Source organism: Parus major, chromosome 10 (assembly GCF_001522545.3).
Source record: "Parus major isolate Abel chromosome 10, Parus_major1.1, whole genome shotgun sequence".
Lineage (NCBI taxonomy): Eukaryota > Metazoa > Chordata > Aves > Passeriformes > Paridae > Parus > Parus major.
This window is the reverse complement of record NC_031779.1, coordinates 16593648-16605426: the sequence shown is the minus strand read 5'-3', so window position 1 is coordinate 16605426 and position 11779 is coordinate 16593648. Positions and strand designations below refer to the sequence as shown.

Genomic DNA, 11779 nt, shown 5'->3' with positions numbered 1-11779 from the left:
CAGAGCAGCAGAGCAGCAGACCCTTCCCCCCAGTCTCCCTCCCCGCCCCATTCCCTCCCCGGAGGAATTACAGACCCTTCGCAACAAGCTCCTGGGGTTTGACCTTCAGCAAACCGGATCGCCTTCCTCGCCCCCCGCAGCCCCCCTGCTCACACTCGCACACACACACACACACTCTCACATACACACACCTCTCCCGGATCCCCCTCCCCCTGCCTTGGGCTGGGCAGCGCCGGGGGAAGGTTCGCAGCGCGCGCGCACCCAGAGGAGGAGGGAAAAGAGGAGGAAAGGGAGGAAAGGAAAAAAAAAAAAAAAAAAAAGGAAAAGGATTTACAAATTCGCTGGGTGGTTTTTGTTGTTGTTGTTGTTGTTGTTGTCGTCGTCCTCCTCCTCCCCCCCGCCCCCGCCGCGATGGCAAGGCGGCTCGGAGGGATGCGAAGAGGAGAGCTGCGGGGGGAGGAGGCGGGGTGCTGAGCGCTCCGCTCGCCCCGCTGCTGCTGCTGCTGCTGCCGCTGCTGCTGCTGCTGCTTTGTGTGTGTGTCCTGGATTCGGCTTTTTTTTTTTTTCCTTTTTTTTTTTTTTTTTTTTTTAAATTTTTTTTATTGAGAAGGAGCTTGTGGCAGCCGCGCCGAGGAGAGGAAGAAGAGGAATAGGGGGGAAGCCTTTTTAATTCATTTTCGACCCAAATTCTGCATTTCGAGCCTCTGCAGGCAGCCGGACTCGTGGTGTCGGCGGCGGTGTTGTTGTGGGTGGTGGTTGTGCGTGGGGTGTCCCCCCAACCCTCCCCAGCGGAGCGGGGAGCGGAGCCGCGGGGATCCCGCCGGGGCAGCCCCGTCCCCGCGCGGGGGGACGGCGGAGCTGTTGTTGTTTTGTAATAGGATTGTCTGGGTCGCGCCCCCCCCTTCCCCTCCCTCCGCGGCCCTCCCAGTTTTTGTGTCTCTGTGTGTGTGCGTGTGTGCGGTGTTTGAAAATGGAGGTTGAAGATGCCGACTGCCAGCCCCGATGTGCCTCGTGTTTGCGGCTCCTGTGCACGATGTATCACCGCAGCCAGCGCTGAGGGGAGACGGCGGCGCCCCCCGCCCGCCGCCCCGAGCCCGCCCCGCCGCCCCGGAGACAGCGTCGCCCCGGGGCTTCCATGCCTTGTTGTTGTTGCCGTTAATACATCGTGAATATCTGTGTATTTTTGGTGTGGTTGCTCCGGAAGATCAACACCCAGGGACCTCAACAACCCTCCGGTTTGCCGCTCCGAAGGGTCTTGTGCTTTTTTGTTGTTTTTTTTTTTTTCTCCTTCATTTCGTGAGGCAACGTGGATTTATTTACCCTGCCCCGCTTCTCCTCCGCCGCTCGTTATTTTTAGAGGACGGGGAGAGGAAAGAGAACAATTTTTGGACTTCTTTTTGCTTTGTTTTGTTTTCGGAAAGGGGGATTTTGTCCAATTAAAGAAAGAGGAATGAAGTCTGGCGCTGGAGGAGAGTCCCTCGCCGTCGTCTGGGGGTTCCTGCTCGTCTTCGCCGCACTTTGTCTGTGGCCAACAAATGGGGAAAGTGAGTACAGTGCGTGCCGGGGGGGTGCGGCGAGGGACCCCGCGGTGAGGGAGCCCCCGAGTGAGGGGCTGCCGGGGAGGGGGCGAGGGCGGCGGCTACCTCTGTGTGTTTGGGGGGGCGTGAGGGGGTCCCTGTGTTCGTGTCTGTGTGGGGGGGCTCCCTGTGTGTGTGTGTGTGTCCCTCTGTGAATGTGCGTGTGTGAGTGTTTATGTGGGCGTTGTGCGTGTGTGTGAGGGGGGGTCCCTGTATGAATGTGTGTGATGGGGGGGATCCCTGAGTGTGGATGCGTGAGGGGCTCCCTGTGTTTGGGGGTGTGTGTGAGGGGCTCCCAGTGTGTGTGAGGGGGCTGCCGAGGGGGTTCCCCGTGTGTGTGAGGGGCTCCCTGTGTGTGTGAGGGGGTTCCCTGTGCGAGGGGCTCCCTCGCCGTGTGCGTGTGTTGTGAGGGGCTTCCCTGCGTGTCTGGGCTGTGTGCGAGGGGCTCCCTGTTCTTGGAGGGGGGGGTGTGTGAGGGGTCCCTGTTCGTACCGGGGTCCGTGTGAGGCTCTCCCTGCCTGTGGCTGTGAGGGGGGGCTCCCGCCGTTTCCCGCCGCGGCGCCGAGCGGGTCTCGCCCCTGCCCGCGGGGCTCTGCGTGTTTTCCTCCTGTTACGCGTCTGCTCCTCGAGCACATTTACCAAGCCGGGGCTGCGCGTCTCCCTCCCTGCCGTGCCCGCCTTCCTTCCCCGGAGGCGGCGGCCCGGTTGTACCCACGGGTCGGCACCGCCGCAGCCCCGAGCCCGGCGGAGGGGGCCGTGCCCCTCCTTTGTGTCCCCCCCCGAGCGCGGGGAAGCGCTCAGGCGCCGCAGCCAGGGCTGCGAGCTGCGTAGTAAACACTTGCAGGCTGGGAAGGACTCCGTTCGCTTTCCCCGCATGGAAGGAGCTTGATCTCTGTCAATATTTAGAGGCTGTATGCAATAACCTGCCGTAGTGAGTGAGGAATTCCTGGAAATGAACGCCTTGCCTTTTATTGCCGCTTTACCGCCGAGGAGGGGTTTCACTCGCTGTGCGCGGGGTGCGGAATTACGGCGGCATCCCGCAATCTAAAGGTCACTGGCTACCGTTCATTTAAAAAAAAAAAAAAAAAAATTAATTCGCACATTGACGCTTTACGGTTTTGCGTAAATAGAAAGGTTTGATGGCCGAACGGGCTGCGATCTTAGGGGTGATGCATTTTTCTATGCGGCCGCGTTGCACCCAGCGCCGAGGTTCGAGCAGCGTGCGAGCCGCTTCCCCGAACACCGGGAGAACGCGGATCGTGGTGCGGGGCCCGGTCCCTCCTGCCGCGGATCCTCAGCCCATCCCCGCGGCCGCCCGGGAGCTGCCAGAGCCCCGACTTTGTTTTTGTGCGTTTCCAACCTGTGATTGTGTTGCAGTGCCCGCCCCTCTCGGGCGCAGGGGGAATCGAGGGGGCAGGGAGGGCTGCGCTGCCATTGATTACACTGCAATCATCTCCGGATTAATCCCGGGGCTGATCGGTTTTCTCCTGGTATGTCGGGCTCACGCTGGATTGAGGATCTCTTGCATGAAATTAGCCTTCCCTTGTTTCCTGGAGTATCTCTGTAGATGGGGAGATGGTAAATGTGCCTTGGAGTCCAACCATTTTAAACAGTGCTCCCTCTCCTTCAGCGTCCGCAGAAACAGGGATGTTCCTGTACTGCATCCTCATGCTTTAATTTCTTCTGCCGTGTGTTTTTCAATACACTCCTGGGGCTGTTGTGTGCCTCTCCCTTTCAGAAAGATATGTGTTGTTGGAGGGAAGGAATGAGGAGATCAAATTTCTCCATTTTAAACGTAAAGGGAAAGAATTTAGGAGGCAGGAGGGCTTTTCTAAAAGTAGTGGTTTCAGATTGAAAAGAAAAGGAAGTTCTTTGGATGCACTGACAGTGAGGCTAAGTACACAAAAAAAGATAAGTGAGCAAGAAGCACATAGACAGAGCCTGTAATGCATGTTGAGTATACAATAATTATGTTTTTAAGTCCTTGCAAATTAAGGCCCGGTTTAGGCTTTTGGGCCAGCTAGGGCTGGAGAGCTGCAGTCTTCCATGAGTTGAAATTTTTGTCTAGAGCTGTTTTCAAGAGGGAAGATTAATCTTTGAGTTTAAAACCAAAAACCCCGTGCACTTCTTCAGGGAAGGGCTTACAAAGGATCCAGTAGCGTGGAGAAACAGAACAGGAGGAGGAGGAGATCTGCTGTGTTCTTTCACTGCTAGGATACACACTTAGAATTGTTTCCCTTGTCTTACCTGGTACAAAGTACCTTGAAATAAAAATGCTCACTGAGCTCTGGCAATGAAGTAGCACAGGAAGAGTGTGTTAGGATTTCAGGTTCCAGTCCTCTGAAGTGTTTGTGGTTACCACTTACCTAAAATGAACATCCTGAATGAAATATCTTCTGAAGAAGATCTAAGCATTTAAATATGGAAAGATAGGCTGAAAAACTTGTCTTAGCTGAATACTGCCTCTAATCGATTGTCTTTGTAGTTTACAGTTTAATAGCCTTTGTTTTCACGAGTTATTGCTGAAAGAATGTTGCTGTTAGGGGGAAAAATGATCTCCAGAGCAGATGTTTTACATCTCTTCATATTCTTCTCTCTCCCCACAAGAGTGGAAGGAAGATTAATCTTAATTTTTATTTGTTTTTCATATATACTGTGTCATAGCTAAAAGGCACTTCCATTTTCGGTCAAACAAGCAAGGCATTCCTAAATAGGAATACAAAGGAGTTACAACTGGAGGGGAGAGACCCATCCCTTTAATGCTAATTTATATAGAATGTGTTTGTAGTTATGTGACAGAAACATCTTTAAAATGCAGGTAGCTTCAGTGGAGAGCTTCTGATTCAGAAAAAGTAATTTAAAAATGCTGAGAATTCCCTGAGATTGTGTTAGAACGGCACAAAAGTGGAAATTATAAGACCTTTCATTAAGCTAGAGTTTGTGGTGCTGTACCCGTGTGTTTGATGTGTAAAGCTACAACTGTTGGAGGCTGTTTGATGCTGAGGGTGGGTTTAAGATGAGGCATAAACACGGTGTTTTCTTCCTTTTCTCCCTTGAGCACGATGGGGTTTTGATTTTCAGCCTTCTGTGTATTCACAGAGGGAAGGTCTAGGAGGGAATGGGTTAAACACTTAGAAGGAAAATAATAGTTTTAGGTGTGATAATACTTCAAATTGATGGATATCTTGATGGGTCTGCTCATGTTAGCGCCGAGCTTTTGTTTGTCTATCCAGGCTGGATGTTGTGTTTCGGATAATGAACAGTAGCTCATGCTGATGCTTAATCTCTCTCCCAGGTTGCTTAGTAAAAGCCCTCATGACCTGCTGAGTGGCGGCGTTACACACACCTCGCTTTTGCATCAGCATTTTCCTGTACGACCAGTGGTTAGGGAATGTTGGTAACTGGGAGTTGGATAATTCCTGCTGTAATTGAGGTTGTGAATAGAAAATGCCAGAGCCAGTAAGGAGTTGGCATCAGGGGGCTTCAGCAGAAAGGAGTGAGCAGGGAGTGATGGTGCCTGGAGTCCAGGGGAAGGAGAGTGAGCCAGGCAGAACTTGGACATTTTTTTTTTTTGACTGTATTGGGTTGGACTTCTGGTTTACAAACCAGAACTGGAGCAAAGGCTTGTATGAGTCAGAAACTAAAGAGGGTTAGGAAATGGAAGTGACTTAGTTAATATCACCAAAAATGTGTTGAACGTGAGGAAGCAGAGGGATGAGTGTGGAAAAAAGGTGTGTTGGAAGTTTCAGTGTTGAACCAGCATCTGAGGGAGAAACACTGGGGATTTTTGTGTGTGAAAAGTGAAGGAAATTTAACTTAGTTCATATGTTCTGAGACATGAGGAAAGTAAAGGGCTGCAGAGAGCAAGAAGACAGATCAATTAGTTTGACTTCAGCACAACAGAAGACATGATTTATTTTGTTTAATAGGGAAATTGCTCAGATTTGATCAACTACTGTGTTAATTTTTGTGTCAGCTTTTCCCTGATGTGTTGCTCCTCCAAACTAATTCTAGGGTGTAGTTAAAGCACATGCCAGTGATGCTGAAATTGTTTTCATCTTGAAAAATACACACAAAATCTAGTGTTAAAGAGCATCCACATGATGATTTTTGAGTCTGTCTTCACTGGTAAATAATTAATTTCTATCAGTATGTGTTACCATGGGAAAAGTTGTTTCAAATCCTGTTTAATTTTCTGCTAAACTGGCATTTACTAAGGAGATCTTGGAGGAGAAATTTTTTTAAGCATCTAACATTTAAAATTAAAATCCATTTCAGGGCTGAAACTATTAGCTTTAAAGTATAATTCCAGTTCATGTTTAAATAATAGTTTTTCTCTTCCCCAGTAATTTTTGTTTTCTTTTTACTCTGAGGTAGATTTTACCAGTGATCACTGGAACGATTATCTCAGTGAGAGCAGAAGAGGCAGTTTTGTTAAATGATTAATTATATTGTGTGTGTATTCCATCTGTGTGAATTGTGAGCTACCGCAAACTTCATTGTAGAGAAGTTTGTTTATGGTCTTGAACTTTGAGAGAGTGGGAGAGAGAGAGGCAATAATACATGCAGGAAACCTGTTTTTCTCACAGTGAGTGTTAACTTTGTGATCCCACACAGCAAACAACTTATCTAGCTCATCATCTGTAATGGCTCTAAAGTTCATAACTTACAAAATGTGCTGAATTAAGTTAGTGTATTTATCTGAATTATCTCTAGTTAAATTAATAAACTTCATGAGCATTACTGTACTTGAAAAGCTGATGGCAACTTGCTGAAAAAGTTCCTGAAACTTTGGTTTATGAAATTAAACACATTCTTACTTGGATTTTAGTGTAAAGCTTTCACATTTGGAAATGCTTTCGGATGTTATCAAGTAGCAGCTGGTTTTTATTTATGTGTGAGGGCATACATAGGAATGGGTAAACTGCAGTTCATTATTGAAAACTATTGTGGATGCTAAATTTTTAAAAAAGCTGCAGTTTAAGTAATTGTCTCAGGAGTCTCATAATTAAAGTTGTTGCAGATTTGTAAATTAAACTGCAGTTTTGCAGTTTAATTTGGATCTTCCTGACAGAGCTGAGCTTTTAAGGTTTCTGGGCTTTGGTGCTAATGGAACTTGCTGCTTTTAAGAGTTTGTGTGCAGAAAGACTTTGGGAATGCAGTGATGTGTTTGAAAGGTAGAAATACTGTTTTAGTATTTTGATCTATTTGACATGTATAATTTTTCTATCACTGTAAATTGTATAGACAGCTTCTTTGTGTAGGTTAGTTGGATTAGTTTTTATGATTTATGAAAGCCACTTTAAAAAGAATAGTTTCACTTTTTTTTTTTTTTATTGTACAAAAGCAGAACTCAGCAAACAGCAGTTGATGAAGACACATTGGTGGTTGTTAGCCAGCCTGTCTTGTGTGTGGTTTTTTTGGGCTGCTTTTTTTTCCCTCTTAGCCAAGTCATGACAGGTACAATCTGGACTGATTTCTGGAGTACTATATTTGTCTTTTTTTGTGTCCAGAACTGTCTGAGAGAAACTTTGAGGACCGGCAAACGATCAGCAATCCACAGTGTTCATTCATATATTTCTGAGCTCCGCAAACAGAGCTATACTGAGTCCTCAAACTCAGGGATAGACTCTGGTTCCTTTAGACAGGACTTGTTGGTATTGTTCACTAAGTTTGGTAACAGTTTGACTTATTAATTAATTAAGGAGATGCATTCTGGTCAAGCCGGGTGTGTTGTGAAGATTTTACTTGCCCTTATCACTGAAAATTTTGCTTTCTAACATTTGCAAATGCAAAATATGAGCCATTCCCTTAGGATATCTTGCAAGACACCAATTAACTTCTTCAGTGTTGATATCCTCAGGAAGTTGCTGTTGTGGCACAAGATTGTTTAAAATGTGCTGAAAAGCAAAATTGTTGTTTCTTTATTTACAGATTGATTTGCATATGACTCCTAAGCTTTAATGTAACAGAATTTAATTGATTTATTTATTTTGGAATATGCAGACTTGTACATTTCCAGTTAGTATGTTTCTCTTGGTAAACTTGATAGTATGAGCAGAAACAAACATCTGCATATTTCAGTGACTTCCTGATAATTTTTTCAATGAGACTGTTGTCTTTGACTTCTCTGAGAAGAGGGCATCTCACACCCCAACAAAGTACTAAGATTATTCCTTTAGAGGACCAAATCCACTGTAAATAATTGGGTAGAATATCAAATGTGCACTTTTACAACAGCACAAAGTAATTTTAATAATAACTTAGAGCACTAACTCCTGTTGCCACTGAAGTGCTGACAGGGTTGGGTTTTACGACTTTGTTTCATTGTTGACTTCAAAAAAGTGTCCATGATACAAATAAATCTTTTAAAGCAGGAAATAGTCATACTGCACGTGTATGTGCTTTACCATCATAGTTTATAAATTCGGTGTGTGTCTCCTGCTTTGATGAGTGCTTGGTTTGTGAAGGTGTTTGGGGGCAGGTCCTCTGGCCGAATGAGTTTGTTTGCTTCTGTTGCCAGCGAGGTGCACGTTGCTGCAATAGCTCTGTGACCGGTCAGGGAATGTTATCTCCAACCCCTTATTGGTGCCATTACGTGCTGTAAAGATAGCTCTGTTTACTTGGAAGTGTAAGCATCAACTGATCAAAACACTTTCTCTTAACAGGTGGGCTTTTTCTGGAGTTCTTTGTCCAGCATCCCTTCTGGGAGCAGTGTCAGAAAGTGACAACATCAGGCAGATGCAGAAAATATTAAGATTTTTTAATGACAAAGGCAAACTTTACACGAGTGGTTTTCCCCTGCTGTTGAATTGGTGATGGGTCATTTTTACTGACTGTTTCCAGCAGCTTTGTAGTTTTTTTCCTTTAATATGAACGATTTGCAAATTATTACACTACTCATTTAAGTGAGCTCCTTACAAAATACTGTTCTAATAGCAGAGGGTTTGATTTGAGGCAGGAAAGAAGAATTTTTTGAAATTCAGAATGCATGAAATGAATACATGCTGAAGTAGTCAAAGATCCCTTGTACTTTATCAAGGAGCAGTCTGCTTGAATGAAAGGTACTGTACCTGCTGTTAAGTTTATAAACTTGGTTTATACAGATTACTTTTTAAATTATTCATGATGCTACGTTACAAGTATATCTGACAGGTTTAAAATAAATGGCTTGATGGTAAGAGGGAGCATGCATAAATTAGAGCTGGGATAATGTGCTCTTTGAAGTATCTCTCCCATTTGTTACTACTGGAATACAGTAGGTAGCTGCAGCTGAGTGTGTGATTCTCAAGTGAGAGTACATCATTATCTTCAAACTGTGGTGTAGAGGCAGTTCTTACACAAGACAGATGAGACGAATCGGCAGGGATGACCAAGGTGCTCACTTTGTTTTTAGTTATAGACACATTTCTGCTGAAACAGAGAGAGCATTCATGGGATGAAAAGTTGTAAGCACAGCAGTTGAAAAGGGTCTGCTGGTTGCTGTGTGTTGCTGAGGTTAGGGTGGCATCGCTTTGTTTTGTTTACTCTTCTCTGTTAGCGTTGCTGTGGGTTTTTTTGTAAGAGGTGTAGCAATGTGCTTGTGCTTAGTGGGATGGTGTCTGGTTTGCATATGGATCCTGGTACTCAGCTGGAGAAGTCTTCCTGGGATTGTGCACCACGGGAAAAGTTTGCAAGAGCTGAGCCATTGTGTTTGGAGAGCTTTATTGGTGGGCAAAGAGAATTCCAGATCTCTTGGATGCAGAAACAGCTTCCCCAAACATAAATTGACTCACTCAGTGCTGATTTTCCTGATTCTGTAGACTGGCAGCTCATTACATTTGAGAAGCAAGCTCCCAAAGGAATTTATGGGATAGGGGAAAAAGCCCCCATAATGATGTGTGATAGAGCAGCCATAAAAATGATCACAGGTTTTTCTGAAAGTGGAAGGTGTTCTTGTAGGGAGGGATAGTTCAAATGTTAAGCCTTAGTCAAAGGGATATAGCATTTTGGAGAAAAATCTGGTGACAGCTGCCCCTGGAAACTGTCTATAACCAACTTTCTACAAGGGAATTGGCTTGTGCTTGCAGGGAAGGGCTTTATCCCTGGATCTCGCTGGGCTGGTTTCCTTATTATTTCCATTGGCTTCAGTTTAGAGTTGTCTCCACATTTTGACCTTCTACAAGTAGTACTTTTTCTTCCCTGCTGCTCTTCTCACATCCCCTTGGGTCTGTCTGTGCGAGAGTAGCCTTGAAAGGTTTGAAGAGTGCACTCTGTTCATGTTGGGCAGGGAGTGAGGAACCAGCCCTGCACGGTAGGAATGGACACGTGTTTGCTCAGCTCAGCTGACCTCAGAGTAACACTTGGCTGAAGTGTGAAGAGTTGAAATGGCAGTGGAAATTCCTTGTTTGCCCTGTCCCCCTGCTCTGCCAGGGCAGAAATTAGTTTTATTTTGTTCTTTTTTTCCTCTTTTCTGGGATTTTTGATGTGTAGCTAAGTTGTTGCCTTCCTTAGTAAAATTCCGTGTGTCCCACTGCTGGGCTTGCATAGCATGGATTGTTTTTTTTTAATCTTTCAGGTGGTTCTACTTTTCTTTCAGCTGAGAACCAACTTTAGAGAGACTCAGCAGGATGATGACACAAACTTTAAAAGTTCAGAGTTCCACTGAATAGAAGGGGGAGCCCACTGGAATATGATAGAGCCCGACTTCCACTACTAGATTAGCTGTTGATTCTGTCTGGTTGTTCTGCACCCCAGCTTGTGATGCTGTACTGATTGCAGTTAACATCATCTTTCAGTTCATTGTGGCTGAAGCTTTTGTCCTGTGGTTTGTGAGATGGATGTAAATTTATCTGTCACTTGCAAACACTATGTGTCCTGGGATGTATGGAATGAGTGAATATCCACCTGTGTTCAGAGATATATGTAAGTTACTTTTACTCTGTGCACTGCTCCTTTTCCTCAGACTTGAGGGATAGGAGACTGGGAGAACTTGTGGACTAGTGGAATGTATGACCATTTGTATGTGGATGAGGATGCAAAAAGTCAAAGGGTCTGTTGTTAGTCCAGTTGATTGTGCACCTTGGATGTGGAGGTTTGTGTTATTAAGTGATGCTGGTGTTCCCTGCAGCTATGTCCTTGGTGGAACTGGAGTCTCTGCAGCTGTCCCTGTAGAAAAGAGTAGCAATGGGGTGTAAGAAAAGCAAGTTTGTTATTTCAGACTTGAGACTTGGCTTGGTTAAAAACTGACTTGGGCCTGCCAGGGTCCTGCCTGGGAGTGATTGTAGGTTTGTTTGTTTATTTTTTGTGTGAGCACTAATAAAATGTTTATATTTTTGTCACATTGGAGTAGGCTGACTAGGTGGACAAATATTTTAATTGATACTATGTCTCAACAAGAGGCATGACATACATATTGAATGTACAAATTCTGGTGTGAGAGTCTCTTTTAAGATTCAAGCTTAGATATTCTTAGGTGGGTTGTGGTTCTGAAGTGGCCAGTGAAGGAACAAAGGCCCTTCCAAATCAGTGCAGTTGCCCTGCAGAAATCAGACAGAGAGAAGTGCAGTGGAGTGTGTGTGTTGGAGGTTCTGGGCTGCAGCAGAGCATGCATGAAACACACATCTGTTTGTACACGGGCTGTGCAGCTCTTTGGGTAGTTCATTGTTTAAATAAACATGTTGCATTAGCTGTGAGGCTTCAGTGCCAAATGCCCACTGATGAGATGTATGAGGGTTTTGTTGTTCCCAAGCCACAGTGAGGAACACAACAGCTTTATAATTGAGCACGTTTGAGGAAGATTTCGAAAAAAAATTTGGGGTGATCGCAATCAGCACTTTAAAAGCAACAGCTTTAGAGTAACTCCACTGCAACACAGTGCAGCCCATGGAAAAACACTGTCATCTTAACAGATGCAGTGTTATTTTGGAGATTCCACTGTATAAATACATGGACTGTGGTTAAATTGTGATGGCAGCAGATGCAATCTCAGTTCTCAATTCTTTCATCTCTTTAATATTTAAAAATACCCCACAAAGTGAAAAAAACCTAACCGACATCAAGGCTGAAAATATTCCTTCTGTAAGTCGCTGGGGCTGTACCTTTTGGGTACATCACTGTGGATGAGAGTTGGGGAGAGTAAAAGCTCATCTCTTTGAGGGAGCTGCAAATGCTGCTACTCACGACTTATTGTACCATTTGCATATGAATGGAATTATTCAGCT

General features: G+C 45.3%; 1 protein-coding gene across 2 annotated transcripts in view; it reads left to right on the top strand.

Annotated features, from left to right (window-relative positions):
• The first annotated feature begins 1257 nt into the window (after positions 1 to 1257).
• The window catches only part of IGF1R (insulin like growth factor 1 receptor), a 172379-nt gene continuing 161857 nt past the window's right edge, over positions 1258 to 11779 (top strand). For both annotated transcript variants that reach the window (XM_015639195.1, XM_015639194.1), the window contains exon 1: positions 1258 to 1544. In XM_015639195.1, the coding sequence (XP_015494681.1) occupies positions 1451 to 1544 (94 nt within the window). In that variant the 5' untranslated portion in view covers positions 1258 to 1450. The remainder of the gene's footprint in view (positions 1545 to 11779) is intronic.